The 26,471-nt window shown below is 40.4% G+C and overlaps 1 protein-coding gene across 1 annotated transcript in view; it reads right to left on the bottom strand.

Annotated features, from left to right (window-relative positions):
- Positions 1 to 2,549: 2,549 nt before the first annotated feature.
- Positions 2,550 to 26,471, bottom strand: part of LOC311521494 (protein SIX6OS1) — a gene marked incomplete at both ends in the record, with an annotated part of 74,216 nt that continues 50,294 nt past the window's right edge. Inside the window, 9 exons of the mRNA XM_084629821.1 lie at positions 2,550 to 2,752; positions 4,553 to 4,610; positions 6,294 to 6,429; positions 8,330 to 8,493; positions 13,549 to 13,619; positions 15,715 to 15,779; positions 15,890 to 15,975; positions 22,563 to 22,642; positions 23,163 to 23,302. Of these exons, the coding sequence (XP_084485947.1) occupies positions 2,550 to 2,752; positions 4,553 to 4,610; positions 6,294 to 6,429; positions 8,330 to 8,493; positions 13,549 to 13,619; positions 15,715 to 15,779; positions 15,890 to 15,975; positions 22,563 to 22,642; positions 23,163 to 23,302 (1,003 nt within the window). The remainder of the gene's footprint in view (positions 2,753 to 4,552; positions 4,611 to 6,293; positions 6,430 to 8,329; positions 8,494 to 13,548; positions 13,620 to 15,714; positions 15,780 to 15,889; positions 15,976 to 22,562; positions 22,643 to 23,162; positions 23,303 to 26,471) is intronic.

The raw sequence follows: 26,471 nt of genomic DNA, 5'->3' as shown, positions 1-26,471 counted from the left end.
ATTCTCTATGGTATATACATATTGTATTCAATAGATTCAAATACAAGAAAAGTAGCTAAATACCCTGATATTTATTAACATTTTGTTGGACTTATGTGTGCTGCTTAGTTTTATTAAATGTTTCCTTTGGAAGAGAGAAAGTATTTAACAGTGCGTAGGTTCTATGTTGATGGGCACAAAGTAAAACCTCAGACAGCCACTAACAGTTAAAAAACAACTGAAATATAAAGTTAGGTCCCCGACGGATGTAAATTGGCACAGGTTCAGTGAAGTCAATGGAGTTATACCACTTTACACCTGCAGAGAATTTGGCTAATAGTATCCATTACAGGCATTGATATGGTGCTTTTCGTTATAGGGTATGTCAATTAAAAACCAACAGCTGGCCCGTGCCAGCTGGCTCAGACTAAGGGGCTGTTCAACTGCAGTGTAGATGTCCAGGCTTGGGCTGGGGTCTGGGCTCTAAGATCCTGCGAGGTGGGAGGGTCCCAGATCTCAGTCTGCAGCACAAGCTGGAATGTCTACACCGCAATTAAACAGCCCTGCAGCCTGAACCCTGGGAGCCCAAATCAGCTGTCACAGGCCAGCTGCAAATGTCTAATTGCAGTGCAGACATACCCATGTCTAGGAGCACTGTACATTGCTTACACTGAGACAAAAAACAATTCCCATGTATGTAACTAATATTCTAACACACCACCCCTCTTTCCTCCACTTCCAGGGACGCAACTTTAAAAAGATAGAGACAAGGATGACATTGAGAGAGTAGATGACAGAGGAAACCAAGAGTCAATTATGGAATAACTAGACAAATAGGTACATTTTGCAAGGCTTTCTAGATGTGGCCAGTATTGGACTTAGGAGACTTTCTGGCTGTAGCATATTCCAAAGCTTTCTATCTACAATGACCTAACTCCAGCTCCCTCAAATCTCACCCTTACCTTAAGTGTTCCCGATAAGTACTGATTGGATGGTGGGTCAGAAAGAGAGTTCTGAGACAGATCAGGCCTACATCATTTGGGCCCCACACCACAAAGGTATTAAGGCACTAAGTTCCAGTTTTAGGCTCCACTGCAATCCACAAAACTCCCACTGAACTCTGTAGGCACCTAAACTCACTTGGTGCCTATATTTTCAGGGTAAAAATTCCCTCAGCACCTAACTGATTCTGGGCATGCACACAGCTGCCTAACTCTAGGTGTCCAGATGTCTATCTCCCAGCTAAGCTCCAGAGCGATCCACAAACTGGGGGAAGGCAGGCAGATGAATGCCTATCTTGTGTGCTGGGCCCACTCCCATAGGTGTGCTGAGAGGGTGCCTACCAGGTCTCATTCAAAATATGATCACTGGACAAGGTGGTGCTGCTACCCAACTTATAGCCCAATGGTTCGAGCACTCAACTGGGATGTAGGAAATGCAGGTTCCGTTCCCCCCTCTCTGCCAGAGGGGCAGCAAGGATTTGAAAAGGGGTCTTCCACATCTCAGGAGAGTGCTCAGACAACTGAGCTATGGAATATTCTGATGTGGGACTGCATCAGTCTCTCCTGTTGAAACTGTTCCACTGTGGAAAAATAATGAAAGAGTGTGTGGAGCAGGATAACTGGACCCTGGGTGTCCACCTCACAGGTGGGTACCCTAACCACTGGGCTACCCAGTCATTCTCTCTCTTTCTGGCCCAACAACTGTTCCACTGTGGATAAATACTTAAATAATCATCAAACTTCACACACAACTTAGGTGGCTGAATGCCTGTCTTCCCTGGGTTTGTGAATTGCTCTGGGGTTTAAGTGGGTGTTTTGTGCATCACAGTGGTACCAAAACTGGGATTTAGGCACCTAACTCCTTTTGTGCATTCTGGCCAAAATATCAAATACTCTAATTACAGAATTATTTCAGTTTGCAAAGTTGACTAAAACACTCATTCACAAAAACATATACGGTAATTGACAAACAAGTTTATTTTAAAAATGTGTAAATTTTTACTTTAAATGAGACAATCAGCCAATTTCTGAATGCTGTATTTAACCCAATAAACAAATTCAAACACTGTTTAATGCTGCAGTAAAATGGTTATTTTTTTTTACAATAAATGAGTTAACTAAAACCATACAAAACAGTATTTATACCACTGACAACAAGTGTTCTGTTGCTATTACTGACACCAAAACCAGCCTCCATTTTTTGATATCATACATTTAATGTATTCAACACGGAGGTTTAATATTCAGTAAGAGGTACTGAATAAACGGAATATGCTATTGCCATTGATATTTTTTCTGTTTATGTTAACGTGTGCAGGTTAAAGGAGAGCTTATCAAAAGGTTTCATGCAAACAATACATTAAATCATTAAAGTGATAAAAAAAATAAAAACATCTAAGAGCATGTATGATCAGTGGAGAATATTTAAATGCTCTTGATGCAAGTACAGTAATGTCACCTTACATTAAATGACAGAGAAGTGAAATGTTATGAATTTTTCTTAAGTTGCTGAAAACAAGGGTCAAGGCTAAGCAGCAAAAATATTCAAAAGAAAGTCAAGAAATCTATTCAAAAGAGTGTAAATGGCTTTGTATTTTGTGATGAAGAGTGAAAACCTTTCAGAGAGGAAGAATGTGATGATCTCTGATCCTGTCCAAATGCAAATGGAAAGCTGAAGTCATCTTTTCCTTCCCCATATGCATGAGAAGACGACTCTGATGGAAAGGAAAATGTAAATACATCTTCATTTTCCGATTTCCCAAATAAGCTTCCTAGAGGGAATACATATTTTAATTAATCTGTTAAATTAGATGAAATCTTATTTTAAGACAACTGCAATTGACTGTATTTCTGAAATAATGTACTGTATTTTAACATCCTGTTGAATATCAGCATACAATGGCATGTTTATTCATGCATTAGAAATGGAGCTCCCATTACCGAGACACTGTATTCAATGAAGGCTAGCAAGACAGTTGCATCTAATTGATTAGAGTCTTTCATGGCGTTCTATAGAGCTCTTCCTGATGGTCCACAGAATGAAATATTTTGAGACAAGCTTTAGAGGGATTGGGTGTTGAGAGGGGAGGTGTTCTGTAAAACGATCTCTTTTCTTACAAAGTGGTCACAAAATGAAAAGCCCCACTATTCTATGATTCTATGATATTCTAAGATTGAGTTCACTACGTCCGGGTGAAGGGACCACTTGTGGCCGTGGAACAACCTGCTCAGATGGTCCGCCAACTTGTTCTGGAATCAAGGGAGGTACGATGCTTGCAGGTATATGGAGTCCTCTATACAGAAGTCCCACAGAATGAGGGCTTCCTGGAAGAGGGGAGAGGAGCATGCACCCCCCCTGTTTGTTGATATAAAACACCACTGTGGTGTTGTCTGTCATGACTGATATACATCTCCCTGCTAGGTGGGCTCTGAAAGTGTGGCATGTCAGGTGCACTTCTCTTAGCTCTCTGACATTGATGTGTAGCGCGAGATCCGCCTGAGACCAGAGGCCTTGTATTCTGAGGTCTCCCAAATGTGCTCCCCAGCCCAAGTCTGACGCACCTGTCACTAGCAAGAGGGATTGCTGAGGACTGGTGAAGGGGACCCCTGCACATACAGAAATGTGATAAAGATGAGCTTGTATCACACATATGTATATAATTATATATACTTGCTTCGCTATATTCTAACAGATAATGACTGGCCTTTGAAGTTCTAGTGCTCCAAATGAGATGAGAGTATAATTCCCAACTATGAGGTTATAGAGAGACAGAGGGTGAAATCCTGGCACAAAGCTTCCATTGACTTCAGTGAGGGCAGGATGTTAACAAGAGGGTACAAATCAGAATAGCACCCTTGATTTCACTGGAGCAATGCTGATTTACACCAGTTGAGGACCTGGCCCAGAGGGGCTGATTTTCCTCTCATTCACTTCAATTTTACATTGATTTAAACAGAAGGAAGTGAAAGCAGAGTCAGGTCCAAGCATTTCACTAACAAGATGGAAACATTACTTGTACTTTAGAGATGCCCAAAGATACACAACTTCTCCTTCTTACATTGATAACCCAAAATGTTATTAACAGAACCAACGTGCACTTACAATTAAGTGGAAGCCTTGGGGTAACCCATAGGCATTAGCTGTGCTATGGCTGTTTAACATTTAATAGGACAGAAATGAGGTTTTTTAATGAGTGACAAAGCTCTCAGAATTGCTCCTTTCACCTTGGTGTTCTCTCTCATGGATTGTTCCAAGTACATCTAATGCCAGACTTCCCCCTGCCCCTCCACTGCCTCCCTCTCTCCTCCCACTTCTTCTTGCCTCCTCCTTCATGTAAATGTTGTCCAGTTTTTGTGGCTCTGATGTAATATTCAGGGACATATTTTGTGCTGTTTCAAATACACATATATACAATGGGCCACTAATTACAGGGTCACAGTTTTACTATTGCATCATTATTGAACAACATTTCTATTCATCAGGGATCTCTTTTTGAACAGAGCCACATGTAGTTAAATTATCAATTACATGAATATGAAATATAAAACTACTTTTCACTTTCAAAGCTTACCAATATCTTTGTGTGGGGAAATAGGGTTTATATTTCCTGCAGAATAACTTTCATCAGTCTGAAACATAGAAGCCATTATGTTTAGCAGATGAGAAAACTACAATATAAACTATAATACTGATGTAGTATTGATTAATTTTACATAATTTCATAATGATTAAAGTTTTTAATTTAGCTAAATTGTTACATTTAAAGACATTAAAATAGTGTGTTTTACCTCTTCAGTCAATATTTAAAGATTACAGATGATTCAACGACTGCAGTGGTAACCAGTAAAACTACAGTCCCAAAATCAACTTTTGACCAGCTTCTAATTCCGGCAGCATATGCCTGCAAAGGGCTAATATTGTCATTATTATTCCATCTTTAATTCCAAAAAGTAATCAATAACTCTCAGAAAGATGGCATCTAAAGTCACCCTATTGGATAGCCTTTATATGACTACTCTTTGGTGTATGAAGCTATATCCTACATTGCAAAGAGCTACTGCAGTAAAAAGTTGTTGATCTCCATGCCATGAGTGCAGAGGTTGGACTAGATGGTCTCAAGGTCCCTTCCAGTTCTACAATTCTATAATTCTTCTGTTAAATGAAGTTCGAGCACAAGCACTCACTACTCTTGTAAGCCCTCACTACAAGCACTCACTACTCTTGTAAGCCATCTTATAAAGATGTTCCGATTAATTACTAATCTTTCCATATGGCTTCTGAAAAGTTCTATAGACCAGACAACATGAGGGGATCAATCCTCAGATGCTCTATGCAGCTGAGGTGTGAAGATGGGGAACAGGAAGGTAAAAGTGGCTCAATGCTACATTTGCGACTCTCCATCCTGGGGAGCAGCAGGGGGCTGGTTCAGCTCCCAGTGCCTAAGTACTCCATGGAGTTCTAGCCATGTCCTTTTTGCCCCAGCCAGATCAACCAGGCTTACACATGGCAGTGGGCCTACACAACAGAAACTCAACCAAAAGATAACTTGGGATGACATCATATTCATATTCAGGGCTTGAAAAATCCATTTGCTCTGCATGAGTAGGAAACTTTCCCATGGAAATGATATCACCTTCTGCAGAAACTAAGCTTTCTTTAAAATAATTTTAAAAAAACCAAAACCCTAATATATGGTTGCAAAGTAAACCTTCTAAACTGGAACTGAGTGTTACTAATGCATTGTTTGCTTGTACCTGCAAAGTCCTGTCAGTTTTCACTGCTGTTTTTCAAGTTGATAAGAATCAAAGCAATTTCCTTCTGCTGCCTCTTAGGAAACCTAAGCAGAGGCTGGCACTGGAGCTATGCACGGAAGAGGGGGACACAACAGTGAAGGCTGAAGGAAGGGAAGAGTAGTGGAACCATCTCCTCTTTTCCCTGTTCAGGAGCCAAAAGTTGCAGAAGGGTCCTTGGCCAAGATTCTCAAAGGTATTTAAGTGCCTCATTTCCATCAGAATTAGGCACCTAAATACCTTTGAGAATCTGAGCCCTGTTGCCTTCCATTGTACCAAATGCACAAGGGCCAGCCCCAGCGAGAAAAAATTCATACCTGAGCTGAAATTCTCGTACTGGAATTAGCAGTAGAAAAGCAGTGCCAAAGGTTATATTTTATAAAAGTAAACAAGCTAGTAAACAAGTGACAACGTAAGTGAACACAAAGGATGCTGGAAACCTTTTACGCAATCAATGAAGTTTTCTAAGAATACTTCACTTTGAGAAAATCAACAGATCATATCTTTAAGATTCAATATTACCTGGTCTGATAAATTTTCTGCTCCAAATATAGATGAGTCAAATAAATTAAAGCCAGGTGACTTCTGGGTACAGGGCATAAGAAAAGAAAAAGCAGGTGATTTGGGGGCTGGTCCTTCACAACCTAAATTATGACTCCTGTAATGAAAGAAAGGAAGAAACATTTTAAGAAAGCATTTTATCTTGAGAGTTATAAAACAGAGTCTCCCTATGATTTAATAGAAGACCCTAGGTACACTGGGTTTGATTCTGATCTCACAATGGTTTTACATTGGTGTAACTTCATTGACCTTAACAGAGTTACTCCTGATTTACACCTATGTGAAATCAGAACCAGGCATTAATTCCTGGCCCTTACACCAACAATTGCTTCCTGTAGCACAAAGCAGGTAACAGTATTACTCATAAGAACATAAGAACAGCCATACTGGGTCAGACCAAAGGTCCACCTAGCCCAGTATCCTGTCTTCTGACAGTGGCCAATGCCAGGTCCCCCCAAGGGAATGAACAGAACAGGTAATCATCAAGTGATCCATTCCCTGTCACCCATTCCCAGCTTCTGACAAACAGAAGCTAGGGACATCATTCCTGAACCTGGACCCATTGATGGACCTATCCTCCATGAATTTATCTAGTTCTTTTTTGAATCCTGTTATAGTCTTGGCCTTCACAGCATCCTCTGGCAAAGAGTTCCACAGATTGACTGCACTGTGTGAAGAAATACTTCCTTTTGTTTGTTTTAAGCCTGGTGCCTATTAATTTCATTTGGTGACCCCTAGTTCTTGTGTTATGAGAAGGAGTAAACAACACTTCCTTATCTACTTTCTCCACACCAGTCATGATTTTATAGACCTCCATCATATCCCCCTTAGTCGTATCTTTTCTAAGCTGAAAAGTCCCGGTGTTATTAACCTCTCCTCATGTGGAAACCGTTTCATGTCCTTAATCATTTTTGTTGCCCTTTTCTGAACCTTTTCAAATTGCAATATATCTTTTTTGAGACAGGGCAACTCTAAGCATGTCACATGTTTCTCCCCCTGAACGGATGCCCCAAGCAAAGAGTTTAAGAAAGAAAAAACACACAGTCTAGCAACTTTTTCACTAGATTAAAAAAAAACGTTCAGCCTTTGAATGTTTCCCACAGTCATAAATAACCCCTGTCTATGGAGCTTTTCTCCACCAGGAGAAGCAGAGTGAGCTCATTGTAGCCAGTCAGAGCAAAAGATCAAACATTGGTTCTTATTTACAGATAAATGCTGTAATACTAAAATCAATAATATACTGTAAAAATATCCCTTAACAGAAGGACTTTCATACCGGGGAAACATTTAAACTTGTTACAAATATGTGGCAAGAAATTGGAAGTAAAAAACAAAAAAATAAGCAATCAAATACAATCTCATATACACAAATCCTCAACAAGAGAGTTATTTGGAAAGCAATAATGCTGAAAAAGATTTAGTGTGCTGGAGAGCTAGTTAGACATGAATTTCAAATCTAACATGGCAGCAAAAGAAGCCAGTGCCATTTCTGGCTACATAAACAGGCAGATCTTTTTCTCCTGCAGATTCTGTAGTTAAGAAATAATATCAGATTTATGTTTTCCCAATGGCAATAGAGTGTGAGATCATAAATGCAGGATTATGATTTCACTTCAGTATCAAAGAGAGTAAGAAGCATTTTAGATTACCAATAGTCATGGTGGAATCTAAATCTCTGGCAAATTTTAAATCAAGGGGGAAAAGGCCCTTATTTAGGCATCAATGCCCCAAATAAAGCAAAAGAAAAACAAAGAATAAGTGCCCAGTACACTGTTGAATGTATAAATGTTCTCTTTCAAGTCTGCTTCAGTATGAACGTCCCTCCAAAACAAAATTCTATTTGCTATCATAATAATTTAAATAAAACCCGAACATTGTTCAGCACTGTCTTGCAGGAAAAAAAGTGTGTTTTTGCATAGAAAAATTAATCAAAATATTTATAAAATGCATATCAACATCACATGATTCATGAAAGATCAATAAAATTAAAACCTTACAATTCAAAAGGAGGAGTTTTAGGGAACTGGGCTTTCTTCCCATTAGATTTTGGTGTTCTTATAAATAAAGGCATTTCAGGGGTTTGCAGAAAATGTTCACTACTTCCTTCTGTTGCTTCAGGATTATCCTCACTTGACTTAATAAAACACTCTGTGTGTACATTCTGTTAAAAAGAAATGTCACATAATAAAAAACAAGCTTATGGCATTTTCATCTTTTACAAAATGTCAATAGTCCTTTTATCAATAAATATATTGACTGTATTTTTGTCTCCTTTGTTTAGGTAAAAATTTAATATTTCATAAAAAATAAGGGAAGACTTTAATAAACTGCTAAAATTTTAATATATTTTATTTTTTATTGGACCACTTTCTGTTGATGAGAGAGACAAGCTTTCAAGTTTACACAGGGCTCGAAAGCTTGTCACTGTCACCAACAGAAGTTGGTCCAATAAAAGATATTACCTCACACACCTTGTATCTTTAATATCCTGGGACCAACACCACTACATATGCACACTATAGTTACCTTTGCATATTAACCTATGTGGTTTACAAAAAATCACAGCTGGATTGAGACCATACATTAAAAATTGCAGCACAAAAAGAAACTGGGAAAACTTATAAAAAGACTGAAAATAGGGATTTAGAATGGAAGAGCCACCTCAACCTTACCCATCTCCAACAGATCACTATATTTCTCACAGTGGAACTATTTAGATTTAATGCTTTTAATAGCAGTGGAAAGGGATAACCTTTCAGTACTCTCTAGTGGAATTAGGGGACATCACCATGAGAACATACTTCAGTTCACCGAGATTCTCTCTTCCCAAAGGAAAGGTTAGATGAGAATGGACACTTGAACTCTGAACAGGAAATCTCCACCAGGACACAGGTGATATTTTTGTAAAGGAGATCCTTCTCTACAAGCAGCACTCAAAATGAGAGCTTTTATTAGAACTTAAAACATAGTTCTGATGGGTGAAAGTTGACACTAGACAAATTGAGACTGAAAATAAGGTGTAAACTTTTAACAGAGAGGGTAACTAAGCATTGGAGCAATTTACCAATAGTCATGGTGGAATCTAAATCTCTGGCAAATTTTAAATCAAGACTGGAATTTTCTTTTTAAAATGCAGTGTCTAGTCAAAAGGAATTATTTTGGGGAAGTTCTATGACCTGAGTTATACTGGAGATCAGACTTGGTCCCTTCTGTCCTTGGAATCTATGAACCTCAATAAATGGAATCCTATATTTGGAAGACAGAGTCAAGTGGAACAACTACAAAAATTCTACTGTGATAACTGTATGGGACATTAGTTATGAAATAAAAAGGTACAAACACACTCCGGGTTTCAGTAACCTGATTTAACTAAATAAGCCAAATCCTGGAATCCTTAAACTGACCTCTACTATGTAACTCTTTTCCCACGAATCGAGGCCTTTGCTGCCTGTCCTTAATTAACCAAATCCTACAGTCCTTACTCAGGCAAAAATTGCATTTATCTGAAAACTCAATGAGCTTTACCATGACAAGTTGCAAAGTGCAATCTTGGTAGTTTAACACAGTTAAAGTTCAGTTTTCCCCACCTTTGTCTAGATTGTGCAATTTAAGGATTCAGAAACCTGTGGATGATCATTACTTGGTTGGGGGATGGTTGTTAGTACATATATATTTGACTATGGGATACTCCTTTATCTGGCTGTGGTGGTTTCAGTGAAATAAGCAGTCCTGGTGTTTAGCAACCAAATTCTTTTGTTTTTTAGATCTGTGTACAAAACACTGAATCAGCACATCCTTTCACCACCTGGCCATACCTCCTTCACAGGCAGCATTATTTGCTCTTCTAGATTGTGCTGGCTCTTCCCAGAGAGCCCAGTGAAATTCATAGGTTCTAATGCCAGAAGGGACCAAGTCTGACCTGCATTACACAGACAATATAACTTCCATAAATAATTCCTATTTGATCTAGAGCATATCTAGTGCCATGGAGGCTGTGGCTGCTTTTCACTATAGCAACTTTGTCCATTACAACTGAGGATTTAGCACTTTAGTTTAATCTGGTAGAAGATGTCTTAATTATTAATTATTCTGAGTGGGTGAAATTTGCCCATGCACATGGCTGTTCCCCTGCATGGGGGTGCATGGGGCTCTGTAACCTCTGTACATGGCAGAAGTGACCACTTGTACACAGCACACCACAAAGGGATATGCATCAAATGAGGCCAAGAGAAAGCGGTCCTGGATCCTGCTCCTATTGAAATCAATGATAGAGAAGCTGTGCAGGGTCTGTGAAGCTGCCCCATACTCTCACTCACATGGGCTGCACAGAGTCTATTTGCTCTAGCTTTGTGGGAACAGGGAAGGGTTAGGGTTTCACTCCAGTTTATTTGCAATTCTAAAAATATATATATTTAAAAATTGTAATTCACTTTGACGAAAAGCTGATGTGCACCAATTTTATAAAGCTATATTTAATGTGTGTGAAAGAGAGATTTTACATATAGCAGAAAGCTGCCACAAACTCCGCATAGTTAAGGTACTGTAGGGAGTCAGGGGATACAATATGGGCTAGAGGACAGAGCAACGGACTGGGAATCCGGAGATCTAGATTAGCCACTGACTTGCTGTGTGACTTCAAACAAGTCATTTCACTTCCTTGGTGTATCTTGTGTATTTAAACTACAAGCTCTTTAGGGCAGGACCTGTCTCTTACTATGTGTTTGTATAGCGCCTAGCACAATGTGCTCATCTCAGTTTGATGTGGTGTGTCCCTGTCCAGCTGTCTCAAATAAAAGGGTTGTTGTCCCATTAGGGTCCCCCACCTAACTAGTAGCAAAGATGGAGAAAGGGAGGAAAGTTTACTTGTACAGAGCAGGGACAAGCAGGAAAGGACTGGACCAGGCAGGAGATCTGCTGACTGGAGGAGTATATGAGGGTGGTATTTATACCCAATGCAGCCCTGGAGACGCTCTCTTTTACCTGAATTGGGCTGGTAGCACCCACCCATAAAATCTGCCTAGGGACCATGTTTCATCAGGACCTGCTGTGTGCTTATGCTAGATACCCTTTTTTTCTGGAGGTGGGGAAGAAATTTTTCCCTCACCTCGTGATTGGAGGAGGCGAAATGCGTTTTTTTGCCTTCCCCACAGCGGTTCTGGGACCTGGTGGGCTGGGGTTGAGGGGATAAGTTATAATGTCTCATCTCAGTAAGTAAAACTCATGGTGGAGGTCCAAGGCATGTACTCATTATGGAAAGAATATGGTTATTGGACAAAAGGGACTAGAAGAGGATCTGAAGGGAATTCTCCGTAAAGAGATCTGAGTAAGCGCGGGTTGGGGCTCTTATGTCTGGTACAGTGGGAAGATGTCCCACCTCTTTTTTAGCTCCTTTCTTGCCTCAGACAAGGGGTGGGCAGGGTACCAGGTTGGGGATTATGTGCCAATGATTAAGAAAATGATGATGACCTGCACTGTACAATTTACTGTCAAATGCGCCCAGATGTTTTAAATGAATAAAGCTGCAACCTAATTAAACCACATGCATTGCCTCCTGTCTTTCTTCTGGCATGGCTGGAAAATGGGGCCTGATCTCAGCTGGGGCCTTTAGCAGTGCTTAATTTGTAATGAAAGAGGTGCCAGCCAGGGCTCAAGCAAATAGGTGCTGGGGCTCAAGCAATTTTTTTACTCTCATAACTGATGTGGCAAGCCCAGAGGCACCAGGCTATGATCTGCCACACCTAGAGGTGCCAGGGCTCAGCCCTGGCAAGCTCTGGCACAAATTAAGCACTGGCTTCTAGGTGCCACTGTGATGTGTCTGTACATAATGAAGTAGAAAGGACAAAAATGTTGAATATCTTATTTTATAGGACAGCTTCTGAGCTTCTGCCAGTGTAGATACAGGGGTCCCAAGATAGAAAGTTTCTGGGAAGAGGTTGAAGTGGCTGAAAGCTGCCACAAGCACCACTCAGCTGCGGGACTATAGGAGTCAGTATAGCCCCAAAATTGGCTAGTGCTGGCTGAGGAAGGGGCATATAGGCAGAATGATTGAGGTATGTGATGAATCAGTGCATCCTCTCAACATCTACCCTCTGTAGAAAATAAATGGCCTTCATGCAGCAAAAGGAACAAGGAAGTATCACCATCTGTCCTTACACCAGGTAAATTTCCTGTATTGCGCAGAGAAATCAACTGTTATATGGAAATATAATTTGTACCTCATTCTACCACCTTATTTGAACCAGGCTCTGTATACAATTAATTCCCAAACTATTAGTGCAATGGCAATCTGAATGTAGCACATCTCTACCATAATACAAATACAGTAATAAATCAAAATAGGTTCATATTAGGTAACACTCTAATTATTTAGTGACTTTAATTAATACCAAAATCCACAAACATGTACCAGAAAATTTCACAAGTTAATGTTGGCCCACTTGTTGTTTCTAACAAACAACCAACCAACCAACCAAAGAAGTCCCTGGTTTCTTAATAAAAGTTCTTTATTCAGCCACCTGAAATTCATTGTGCAACAAAAAGCCCATAGCCTCCTGAAGAAAAATTTTATAACAGAAAGGTTCAGAGCTCTTATAGATATAAAACGCACAATTTTCACTACCAGCTGATATGGCTTTCAGTAAAAATTCCCTCCAGGAGGACTAATCTTTAATAATCCAAAACAAAAGAAGACACTAAAGCTTGCTTGCTACAGCAACAACTCCTTTGTTCAATCAGCCACAAAACAGAATCTCAGGGACACTCATATATTATAGTAACCACGTTTTCTCCTCCCTGACAAAACTATAGAAGTAAGTCATTTCATTGAGGTCCTAGAGTCACGAACAAGCTGACTGTGCCGAAAGAATGCATGGTATTTCATAGCGATCTGACCACTATCCAAAAACTTTCTTGCCCTGACAGAAAGCTCTACTTTTTACAAGTATCATGAGTATGTTAATTCAAAAATTGTCACATCTTGGAGGATATGTAGTGAACTTAAGCTATCTTTAGGGGTGACTTGGATATTGGAGGAACATATCATTTTAAAATTGAAAAAAAAGTCTTTAATGTGCAGATAAATGATTGTATTGAAGGCTGTAAAAACCAAGGACTAAATCCTGCTCTCCTTGTTCTTGCCAGTAGTCTCATTTCAGGCAGAGTAATCTCATTATTCTAAAAAAAATAACTAGTTAAACAAGAAAAATGTTTAACTTACTTGAGATATATACGCAGAATCTTTTGACTTACTTGCTGCTCCCTTATCTGCACATTCAGCATCTTTGTTTCCTATACAAAGAAGTTGGCATTGTTTGTATCACAAATAACAAATAGCATTTATTTTAAAAAAGATAGTTCTTGTAGCTAAAATGAGAAACCTGATATGGGAAAAGGGTACTTGAAAATGTTTACTAACTTTACATTGCTATTCATAGACTCGCAGACTTTAAGGTCAGAAGGGACCACCATGATCTACATATTGTAGGCCACAGAACCTCACCCACCCACTCCTAGAATAGACCTGGCTGAGTTACTGAATCATGATTGAAAGGGTATGTCTACTCTAGCACTTTTGTCAGTAAAACTTTTGTTGGTAAGGAGCGTGAAAAAAAACACATCCCTAACTGACATAAGTTTCACTGACAAAAGCATCAGTATGGACAGCGCTATGTTGGCAGGAAATGCTCTTCCATCGACATAGCCACTGCCACTCATTGGCAGTGGTTTAATCATACCAACAGGAGAGCTCTCTCCTGTCGGCATAGAGCAGCTACACAGGAGATCTTACAGCAGCGCATCTGGAGCCGTACACTGTGCCACTGTAAGCTTTGTAGTGTAGACATAGCCAAAGACTTCAAGTTACAGAGATTCCACCATTTACACTAGTTTGGGTAACATTTGTATTGAAGCTGCTGAATTTGTATATTCATCTTACTGATTCTGCAAAGCATTTGATGATGATCAAACCAATTCAAATTCCATGACAATGCTTTTCAAGTGTCCTGTAATCTTAATGAAAAGGAGTACTTGTGGCACCTTAGAGACTAACCAATTTATTTGAGCATGAGCTTTCGTGAGCTACAGCTCACTTCATCGGATGCATGCCGTGGAAACTGTAGCAGACTTTATATATACACAGAGAATATGAAGGTATTTTTTCATATTCTCTGTGTATATATAAAGTCTGCTACAGTTTCCATGGCATGCATCCGATGAAGTGAGCTGTAGCTCACGAAAGCTCATGCTCAAATAAATTGGTTAGTCTCTAAGGTGCCACAAGTACTCCTTTTCTTTTTGCGAATGCAGACTAACACGGCTGTTACTCTGAAACCTGTAATCTTAATGGAATCCCACTTTGTGGCCATTTTCCAAGTAGTTTTCCATCATTCTGCCACTTGTTCCAATATTATGGAAGCACTGCTTAGGCTGCTATCATAATGCCTGGTTTTCTCTGTTCCTCCTGACTGATGCTACTACTCTCTGAGAATGTTAGTAGCAGACACAAGAATAGAAGCAGATCTGCTGATGTGGAAGCATCCCCATACAAGGAGTGACAGAGGAATCTCTAGCGATAGGGAAAAAACAAGATGGGAAAGATAAAAGATACAGAGGGAAATGGGAAATGTTATCAGACTTTTTGTCCTAAATTTTAGGATTTACAATGTGAAACTTGCAGTGTCCCACATATTGTGGATCCTGATCCCACATTGCAGTACTGGGAGGTATAGGTAGGATCTTCACATATACAAACTGCACTACAATTTCTGACAAGGATTTAACCTGACAATACCATGGAAATACAATTGAAACCAAAACTCAGACTTGTGATTTTAAAATTATTGGTTATCTTCTCTTATTTCTGTTCTAATTTTGTACCTGTTCAGCATGTATCCCACAAATAAATTCCTATTCCCTTACAATTTACCAAAAAAAACTACAGTTACTGTGCCTATTCTCCCAATTCTTCTTTGCCCTCCTATGTCTTTTATTCTCTTATTTAGTGTTTGTTTCCCTTCTATTTATAAGTTATTTATCAGATCTTACTTCGACCATTCTTGACAGCAAAATCACTTAATTTGTTACAGCCCTTTACTTGCCATTTTTTTACACCTTTCTGACCACTGTTTCAGACACTGGCTTCCATTTTTATGCAGCCAATTTGTGTCTATAATTTCTAAGTCACTTGGATGTCTCAGAACCTCACTGCATCTACAAACCTAAATTGCCTAAGTAACCAAATTGCAGGTGCAAAAATGGAGGCCCAATTTATTCCAGGATGAAAATTTGGCCTCTCATCTTTTTTATGTCATATGTTTTATCCGGGTATAGAGGAGCTTGCATTTTGATAGCACCTTCCATCCAAAAATCTCAAATAGCCCCTTACCTATTACTGTAGCTTCATTTTCAAACCATTGCTTGCAAGTTGTTTGCTTCTGAGGAACTAGCAACCTAAGAAAACAGAAATAATGCTGCTGTTTGTCTGAATGTGGATTATTTCCATGCAATTCATCTTCATCTATAATTTCAGCAATGAAAACAAGTTTACTAAAAAAAGTTACCTGAACTGCATTTGGTTTTGCAAGCTTGCTATGGATGGAACTTTGGCAATTTTGGGATTGTTAGACCCTGCAGTCTCATTAAATTTCTAGAACACAGGAAATATTTCAAATGAAGGCATTTACAAAATTGTTACTTCAGCAATGATATTTTGACTTTTCCTTAGGCTGTGCAAATTCTGTCCTCTTAACCTCTATTTATAGGTCATAACATGCAAACCTTGTTGTTTTGCTGCTTTTCTTTGGATTACCTCCAGATGAGCATTTTTTCTACAGTATGGATTCCCAAATGATGTCCTTTTGCCAATATGACCTCAACAATGTTGTACGGAGGGGAATATTTCCTGGTTCCTAAAGTAATACTATAATTTCCCTCTTAAAACCTCATTGGCGTCTTTGTGGCAACTTCATGTTTCATGCCCACATTTGATTTGTCTATTAGCAAACCCAAATCATTCTTGGTAGTTATTCCTTCACAGCCATGCAGAGAGTGGGGCCATAGCCTGCCTCCATCTCTAAAGGCCGATGTGTGCACACTCCTAAGCTGAGATACAGTGAGCCTGCAGTTCCTGTGTGTTGGGGAGTTCCAGAAAGCAGAACTAATACCGCCCAGCAGAGTTCCCCCTGGGGTGGTCCTACACGCTGTGTGTAGCACATGTCTGTGCCTTAATGGAATGCCTACGTAGCAGAAACACTGTACTTTATAAGGTGCTTAAAGGCTTTTTTTATTTGCAAAGCACATACCAAAATGAACTGAGCACCAAAAAGAGGACACTCATTAACTTATCTCACCCTGTTTGGGATTTTAGAGAATACAGTTAATAGGCTAAATTCTAAGATCAGGTACTCCTGGGCAACACTTTTTAAACCAGTGAGGTTGTACAGGTGTAACAGATGGCAAAATATGGCTAAGTTTGTGTGTTTCCTGTTTCTCTACATCTTTTGCCCTGTGAAGCATTATCCTGCAACTGATGTATGACTTTTACATATTCTGATCATTAAAATCTTCCAGAAAATATTTCATAATTCTGGAACCAGGTAGTTTAGTGGATGCTAAATGCTGTGGGGCCAAAATAGACCTAATTTACTCATGGGTTAGATAGCCTTGTGGTTCAGCGTATCTCTAGATTCACTATCTGAAATATTTTAGCTATGAGACATTTTCAAAACTGATTCACTAGACTCAAAGTGAACAGTGAATCCAAAGTACACCCTATGTTAAGTATCAGTATACTGTGTTTCTACTAAATAACTGGACTTTTTCTCTGCTTAGCCCCCTTTGTTCTATTATGGTGTGTTAAATTATGCCAAGACCTCTTAGACTCCAATCATGCAAAAACATTTACATTTGCTCAACTTTGTCAATAGGGACTATTCACATGCTTAATAATAATGTTTATGCTTAAAGCCTCTGCATAAACAGGGCCTTAATTAATATTGTATGTATCTGGAACTAATCTGTACCCAGGAAAGAACTAGTTTAACTGTATTGTTCCAGCTATTCCGTCAATTATCTTAATGTTTGGAGAAATGGGAATAGAACTTAACTCATTAAATACAGAAAATTGATGAAGAGAAAACTTATAGAACATAAAAAAAATCTGTACTGATTTCATAATGCTACAATACTGTATATAGTCTGATTCAGTGTAAACCTTTGCTGACAGAAAACAAAAACAATCATTATTCAGCATTTGTGGTTTTCACTCTTCTATAAAGGCATATATGAAATCCAGAAATCAATACTATAATTGGAATAATACTTTGCATGGTCCTTGAAGGGATGACACGACGGGAAGTAGGTGGATCTGAGGGCTGAATTATAAACTGGCTTGAAAAAAACCGCAAAACACTAGGATCATTGTGTGTGTATGCATGCACGTGTGAATGTCTTTTTTAAATCAGGTTAGCTATCCAGAGTTTAGCTAATTCAGGTTAAAATAGCAGTGAAAACACAGCAACTTGGCTATTAACTCAGGTTAACAGTTTAATACCAGGCTCCTCTACAGGCTTTGACTGTAGCTGCTAACCAAAGTTAAAAGCCGAGTTGCCATGTCTTCATTGCTGCTTTAACCTAAATTAAGAACATACCCTGTTTTTGCAGTGCAGACATACCATGAGACAGTGGACTCCAGTGATATGAGAGCTTTCTGGGACTGAATTGAAAGAAGGAGCCAATAGAAAATCCCACTCCCCTATAGGGATAGAGAATGCTGGGGTTGATAAGAGGAGGAGGGAAAAGAGCCATGTATACCTCTCCCTCTACAGAGAGACAGGGAATACTCCTTTCTCCTAGAAGGAAGAACTGCAGGTAAGAAAACTGCCACAAGCAGTAGGGAAAAGAAAGCCCCCATCACCTTTCTAGTGCTGAAAGATACTCCTCTTTCACTCTTCTAAAAATGCAAAAGGCCACCCTCACCACACACCTAGCTGCCCATAAGTCTACCTTTTCCTTTGACAATTGCTTCAACGTATATCTGTTGCAGTTATGTATTATTAATATTAAATTCTGCAGCAGCACTTTGACATTCGGGGGCAGCATAAAATAAGCAGCTTTCCAAATGAAAAGCCTGTATTCACAATATAAATATGAATGCTAGGTACATTTTACTGATTGCTATTTATTTTAATCATAGAATATCAGGGTTGGAAGGGACCTCAGGAGGTCATCTAGCCCAAACCCCTGCTCAAAGCAGGACCAATCCCCAATTTTTGGCCCAGATCCCTAAATGGCCCCCTCAAGGATTGAACTCACAACCCTGGGTTTAGCAGGCCAATGCTCAAACCACTGAGCTATCCCTCTCCCCCATAAAAAATAAAAGTTACTGGATGTGCTTTAAGCTGTAATACATTTCAATATACCACAAAATCTGTTTTTCTGGGCATGGGAGGGAGAGACAAAATGTAAGTACAGGTTGTTCCAGTGTATGGAGAGGCTCTGTCTGAGCCTTTAAGATATAGGGCCCTGGTTTATTTTCCCTGTCTAATCTTCAAAACTGAGCTGTCAACCACAGAGTCTAATGCGTCTTGGCGTCAGTTCTTTATTAAATTCTTTATTGGGGTATCAGAGTAGCAGCCGTGTTAGTCTGTATTCGCAAAAAGAAAAGGAGGACTTGTGGCACCTTAGAGACTAACCAATTTATTAGAGCATAAGCTTTCGTGAGCTACAGCTCACTTCCTCAGATGCATATCGTGGAAACTGCAGCAGGCTTTATATATACACAGAGAATATGAAACAATACCTATTCCCACCCCACTGTCCTGCTGGTAATAGCTTATCTAAAGTGATTTCCAGCACAAATCCAGGTTTTCTCACCCTCCACCCCCCCACACAAATTCACTCTCCTGCTGGTGATAGCCCATCCAAAGTGACAACTCTTTACACAATGTGCATGACAATCAAGCTGGGCTATTTCCTGCATAAATCCAGGTTCTCACATCCCCCCACCCCCATACACACAGAAACTCACTCTCCTGCTGGTAATAGCTCATCCAAACTGACCACTCTTCAAGTTAAAATCCAAGTTAAACCAGAACATCTGGGGGGGGGGGGGGGTAGGAAAAAACAAGAGGAAACAGGCTACCTTGCATAATGACTTAGCCACTCCAAGTCTCTATTTAAGCCTAAATTAATAGTATCCAATTTGCAAATGAATTCCAATTCAGCAGTTTCTCGCTGGAGTCTGGATTTGAAGTCTCCGACTCAAGGAATATTTCCAAAATACCTCTGAACAGCATACTAATCCACAGAGGTCTCCCTACCAACACTACAGAAAGAGGGATTCTAGGTGGACTCCTCCTGAAGGTCGAAACAGCAGACTGGACTTCTACATAGAGTGCTTCCGCCGACGTGCACGGGCTGAAATTGTGGAAAAGCAGCATCACTTGCCCCATAACCTCAGCCATGCGGAACGCAATGCCATCCACAGCCTCAGAAACAACTCTGACATCACAATCAAAAAGGCTGACAAAGGAGGTGCTGTTGTCGTCATGAATAGGTCGGAATATGAACAAGAGGCTGCTCGGCAGCTCTCCAACACGAGTTTCTACAAGCCATTACCCTCTGATCCCACTGAGAGTTACCAAAAGCAACTACAGCATTTGCTCAAGAAACTTCCTGAAAAAGCACAAGATCAAATCCGCACAGACACACCCCTGGAACCCCGACCTGGGATATTCTATCTACTACCCAAGATCCATAAACCTGGAAATCCTGGGCGCCCCATCATCTCAGGCATTGGCACCCTGACAGCAGGATTGTCTGGCTATGTAGACTCCCTCCTCAGGCCCTACGCTACCAGCACTCCCAGCTACCTTCGAGACACCACTGACTTCCTGAGGAAACTACAATCCATCGGTGATCTTCCTGATAACACCATCCTGGCCACTATGGATGTAGAAGCCCTCTACACCAACATTCCACACAAAGATGGACTACAAGCCGTCAAGAACACTATCCCCGATAATGTCACGGCTAACCTGGTGGCTGAACTTTGTGACTTTGTCCTTACCCATAACTACTTCACATTTGGGGACAATGTATACCTTCAGATCAGCGGCACTGCTATGGGTACCCGCATGGCCCCACAGTATGCCAACATTTTTATGGCTGATTTAGAACAACGCTTCCTCAGCTCTCGTCCCCTAAAGCCCCTACTCTACTTGCGCTATATTGATGACATCTTCATCATCTGGACCCATGGAAAAGAAGCCCTTGAGGAATTCCACCATGATTTCAACAATTTCCATCCCACCACCAACCTCAGCCTGGTCCAGTCCACACAAGAGATCCACTTCCTGGACACTACAGTGCTAATAAACAATGGTCACATAAACACCACCCTATACCGGAAACCTACTGACCGCTATTCCTACCTGCATGCCTCCAGCTTTCACCCTGACCACACCACACGATCCATCGTCTACAGCCAAGCTCTGCGATACAACCGCATTTGCTCCAACCCCTCAGACAGAGACAAACACCTACAAGATCTCTGTCAAGCTTTCTTACAACTACAATACCCACCTGCAGAAGTAAAGAAACAGATTGATAGAGCCAGAAGAGTTCCCAGAAGTTACCTACTACAGGACAGGCCTAACAAAGAAAATAACAGAACGCCACTAGCCGTCACCTTCAGCCCCCAACTAAAACCCCTCCAACGCATTATTAAGGATCTACAACCTATCCTAAAGGATGACCCAACACTCTCACAAATCTTGGGAGACAGGCCAGTCCTTGCCTACAGACAGCCCCGCAACCTGAAGCAAATACTCACCAACAACCACATACCACACAACAGAACCACTAACCCAGGAACTTATCCTTGCAACAAAGCCCGTTGCCAACTGTGCCCACATATCTATTCAGGGGACACCATCACAGGGCCTAATAACATCAGCCACACTATCAGAGGCTCGTTCACCTGCACATCCACCAATGTGATATATGCCATCATGTGCCAGCAATGCCCCTCTGCCATGTACATTGGTCAAACTGGACAGTCTCTACGTAAAAGAATAAATGGACACAAATCAGATGTCAAGAATTGTAACATTCATAAACCAGTCGGAGAACACTTCAATCTCTCTGGTCACGCGATCACAGACATGAAGGTCGCTATCTTAAAACAAAAAAACTTCAAATCCAGACTCCAGCGAGAAACTGCTGAATTGGAATTCATTTGCAAATTGGATACTATTAATTTAGGCTTAAATAGAGACTTGGAGTGGCTAAGTCATTATGCAAGGTAGCCTGTTTCCTCTTGTTTTTTCCTACCCCCCCCCCCCCAGATGTTCTGGTTTAACTTGGATTTTAACTTGAAGAGTGGTCAGTTTGGATGAGCTATTACCAGCAGGAGAGTGAGTTTCTGTGTGTATGGGGGTGGGGGGATGTGAGAACCTGGATTTATGCAGGAAATAGCCCAGCTTGATTGTCATGCACATTGTGTAAAGAGTTGTCACTTTGGATGGGCTATCACCAGCAGGAGAGTGAATTTGTGTGGGGGGGTGGAGGGTGAGAAAACCTGGATTTGTGCTGGAAATCACTTTAGATAAGCTATTACCAGCAGGACAGTGGGGTGGGAATAGGTATTGTTTCATATTCTCTGTGTATATATAAAGCCTGCTGCAGTTTCCACGATATGCATCTGAGGAAGTGAGCTGTAGCTCACGAAAGCTTATGCTCTAATAAATTGGTTAGTCTCTAAGGTGCCACAAGTCCTCCTTTTCTTTTTATTGGGGTAGCCAGCTGATGATTCTTCAGTGATTCAGGAACATGCCCCTGTTTTAGGATGCCAAGATCTTGCTAAACATGCCCAAGTGAATCTTCTGATGTCATTTAAAAGACTTGGATACCATGTATGAGTGCGTAAGGCATAGTCATAGACCTGGATTTTGAAAAAGAGGGCAATGGTGGAATGCATTGTATGATGACCAATCTCATTTCATAATGGCCATCAGAGACTAAAAGCATTCAGTCACTAGTGACTGGAGTTTGATTTGAAATAGCAACCCTAGGGGGAAAGATTCTCTACCCTTTTACCAAATCCTGAGCCATCTACATCCCTGTGTTATCTAGTTTTAAGATACAGTATCCCTGGAAATATTTAAGTGCTTTTAATTTAAACAAATAAAACACATTCTGTGGCATCATGTCCTCAAGTGGAGAACTGCATACCTGTATTTCATTGTCCATTTGGCTCAAGGAAATACTAGCAATGCCTGAATGGTCCATGGAATTGTCTCTTTCTTCTCCACCTGCATTATTCAATAAACATTACTTAACATTGTTAGCAGTATTATATTTAAACAGTGTGCCATAATTAAATTGAACTTGTGAATAAAACTAATCAACTTGGCATTTAATATGGATCTGAGGGAAAAGTATTGCACAGTATAGAAGTACCAGGCGATTTACTGTAAACTAATGTATGCTGTTATTATATTTTATTTGTATTTGAAAAATTTTATCAATGCAAAATTTCTAATATTTCAATACTTTGTACTGGATTTACCTAAAATGAGTAAAATACTATCATGTCCCTTATGGCAGAGAAGAGACAAGAATCAGAGGTGGGGGAGATTTTCAAAGCACAAAGGGCAGTAAGATGTCCAACTCCCATTGAAAGTTCAAATTCAGTGCCATAGTAGAGACTATTGATTAGATAAGTTACTATGGTTTCTATATTTTCATTACTTTTTTAACCAAATTCCACACACCTCTGGCCCCCCACAAAACAAATAAAAGAAAGAATATCATTAGAAACACACACTGCACCTGTTTCTGTCCTTTGCGAAGACAGTCTAAAGGTCTGTACAGATTGGACTAATTTCTGAGGAATGCAAGGCAGACGTAATGGTTTATACTGTTGATTTTTCCCATTTAATAAATGTAGATTTCCAACCTCTTCAAACATCCTAAATTAAAAATGGAGTTAACAATTAAAAATGAAATTTAGTAAAACATGACTATTCTAAGTGGAGTTTTCAAAGGTGTTTTCCTCCCAAGAGCCACACTTCAAGAAAGATCCAAACCCTTTTAGCCCAGAAATCCATCAGATTTCAAACTTTCCTTAAAGCTTGCAAACCAAGCATCAAGAGGTCTTGAAGACAGCAGAAGCTGAAAGTAGCAATGGCTTGATCATAACTAAAGGGACACAGTCAATCTGAAAGTATGTCATTATAAAAGAAAAAAATAAAAGTAGTTTCAGGTACCTGCCCTCAAGTCCTCTTTGCATTATTTTGTCATTTTGAAATAAAAATTTCCTAATTAAAAACAAAAGTTTTTCCTTCCGTGTTGCTGTCTGAAAGATCCACATAACACAGCAACACACACACAAAAGAGGAAACTTTGACTTGATCTATAAGTGCACTTAAGCACATGAACGCAAGTGTTTACTTTAAGCAAGTGAATAATTCCAGTGAAGTCAATGGGACTACTCACAGGCTTAAAGTTACGCATATGCTTATTGCTTTGCTGGATTGAGGCATAATGAACTAAACAGGTGATCATACACCAAGTGCTGTCTAATGCACAAAATAAACGAACTGCGGGAAAAGAGAAGAATCTTTCGGCTATAGTATTCATATGTATTACTTCTAGCAATAGTGGATACTAAATCTTCCAAAAGAAGTGTGATATTAAAGCTTATGGTGTCATTTTAAGATGTCATAGAAATCAATGCATGGCAAGTGCTGAAAAGCAACCATGGATAAAGTTGGAGATAAACTGAGAGCTTTTGCTAGGACTACTTAGGTGCATTTTGTTCAGGATTAGTCTGTTTGGTGACACCTTGTTGAGGCCTTCATTCTGCACTGAATTGGACAAGGCTGTGATATAATGGCGGTTATGAGCAAAAACTACCTGATACTACAGGCCAGATTTTTAAAGGTATTTAGATACCTAAAGATGCAATTGGGTGCCTAGTGGGATGTTCAAAAGCCAGTGGGAGCTAGGCATCCAGGTGCTTTTGAAATCTTTAGGTGCCTAAATACCTTTAACAATCCGGCCCTATGTGAATAAAGTATTTTTACATTATTTATCATTCCAGGAAAATACATCTTTCAATCACAGCTACTGAAACAAGACTTCAGTGACATGTCATAATTTCTTAAGATGACAAAGATAAATATATAAATGAAGTCTTAGGAATAAAGACCTTCAAATCAGCTTGGAGTTAAACTTAACACATATACAAGGTGGTTATATACTTCCCCCCTAAAAATGCCATTGAAAAATCCATAGGAATCATATGGTCTTTCCTTCTCTCTGACTTAATTGATAATCATTAAATGAAAAATCAAACTACAGACTGAAGTTCAAAAGCTTCAAAATTGCAGCACAAACTAAAAGGATAATTTTTTTTCAGTATCTACTTCAGCTATACTGTTATTAGACATCTGAGTATATAAGAAATCTTTATCTTGACCATAATTGCAAAACAGATAATTCTTTTGGTTTTTTGCAGATGGCAAAAGTAGAGGCTCTAAAGCCAAAATAAAATCTCATGTCCACAGCAGTAATTTCTTTATCCTAGCTTGATGAAGCTGCGAGACATCAGTGAACATGGCCTTGTCTTCACTACAATATTTATTGTGTTAGAACACAACCTTGAAGAGCCTCATTAACACAATGCTCACGGTGACTTTGCAGTCAGCATAGACAAAGACAAGTAGTGCTGAGTATTTTTAACCATGACTAGCTGACATGATGCTGAACATGACTTGTCCTTACCTACAGCGCCTGTGCTTTCATGGTTGGCACTGACTCTTCAAGGTCATGTTCTAAATTTCATAGTACAGACAAGCCCCTTATGAATATTTTTATTCTGGAACATATCATGAACTTTTTCCTTTTTCCTAGTAAATAAAATCTAATCAGTCATGATCTAGAGAGGATGAAAGAATTACAATTATAGACAATGGAATAGGCTTTCCAGACAGCTTTGACAAAAATCTCTTATTTGGGAAACAAATATTGTAGATACTCAAAGGGAGAATTAAAATCTTTAGTCAAATTGGGAAACAATTTGCACTTTGTCTCTCAAACAATTTTGGCGGCACGCAAGCTGATTTTCAGTCGCACTCACACTGCCCGGGTCCTGGCCAGCAGTCCCAGGGGCTCTGCTGCCAGCCTGGGGCACCATCCACCGACCCCCTGTCAGCAACGGTTCTGTCCGCCAGCCCCACTCAGCCCGCTGCCAGCCCCAGGTCACAGCCACCGATCCCAGGGGCTCTGTTGCTGGCCTGGGGTACCGGCCGCCAGCCCCTGCCAGCTGGGGTTCCTTCCGCCGGCCCCGCTCAGCCTGCTGCTGGCTCCGGGTCCTGGCCACCAGTCCGGGGGGCTCTGCAGCTGGCCTGGGGTACCGGCCGCCGGCCCCCTGCTAGCCGGGGTTTGCCGGCCCCTCTCAGCCCGGTCCAGGGGGCTCTGCTGCTGGCCTGGGGTACCGGTTGCTGGTCCCGCTCAGCCCGCTGCCAGGCCCCAGGTCCCAGCCACCGGTCTGGGGGACTCTGCTGCCGGCCCGGTGTCCCGGCCGCTGGCCCGAGACTTTGCTCCTGGCCTTGGCCCGGGGCTCTGCAGCCGCCCCCAGCTGTGGCCCTCTGGCCCCAGCCTGGGGCAGTGAGGGGTGCAGACAGGGCCAAGAGGGGACGCAGCTCAGCTTGGATCGTATGGATTCTTATTACTGGCACGTGAAACCTTAAATTAGAGTGAATAAATGAAGACTCGGCACACCACTTCTGAAAGGTTGCCGACCCCTGACCTAGAGCATGAACACCACATGTGTCAGTGTCATTTTTTAATACTTTGACCTTTCTGAGCAATAGCACATTATCTATAACTGATAAACAGAGGGTGGGATTTCTCAAAAGAGACTGAGTCACTTGGGAGCACACATCCCTTTGAAAAATCAAAGGAATCTGTGTTCCTAAATTACTTAGGTCCAGGTCCTCAAAGGTATTTAGGTACCTAATTCACACTTAAATGAATGAGAGAAATTTGAGGATCTGGATCTTAAGTGTTTTTGACAATCCCACCTGAAGAGTTTCAGTTCGTTCTTATTTAGTCTGTTAGCCTTTTTTGCTTCTC

This window comes from Lepidochelys olivacea (genome assembly GCF_965140295.1).
Source record: "Lepidochelys olivacea isolate rLepOli2 genome assembly, chromosome: 6".
Classification (NCBI taxonomy): domain Eukaryota; kingdom Metazoa; phylum Chordata; order Testudines; family Cheloniidae; genus Lepidochelys; species Lepidochelys olivacea.
The sequence above is the reverse complement of the archived record's forward strand: the minus strand, read 5'-3'. Positions and strand labels throughout refer to the sequence as shown.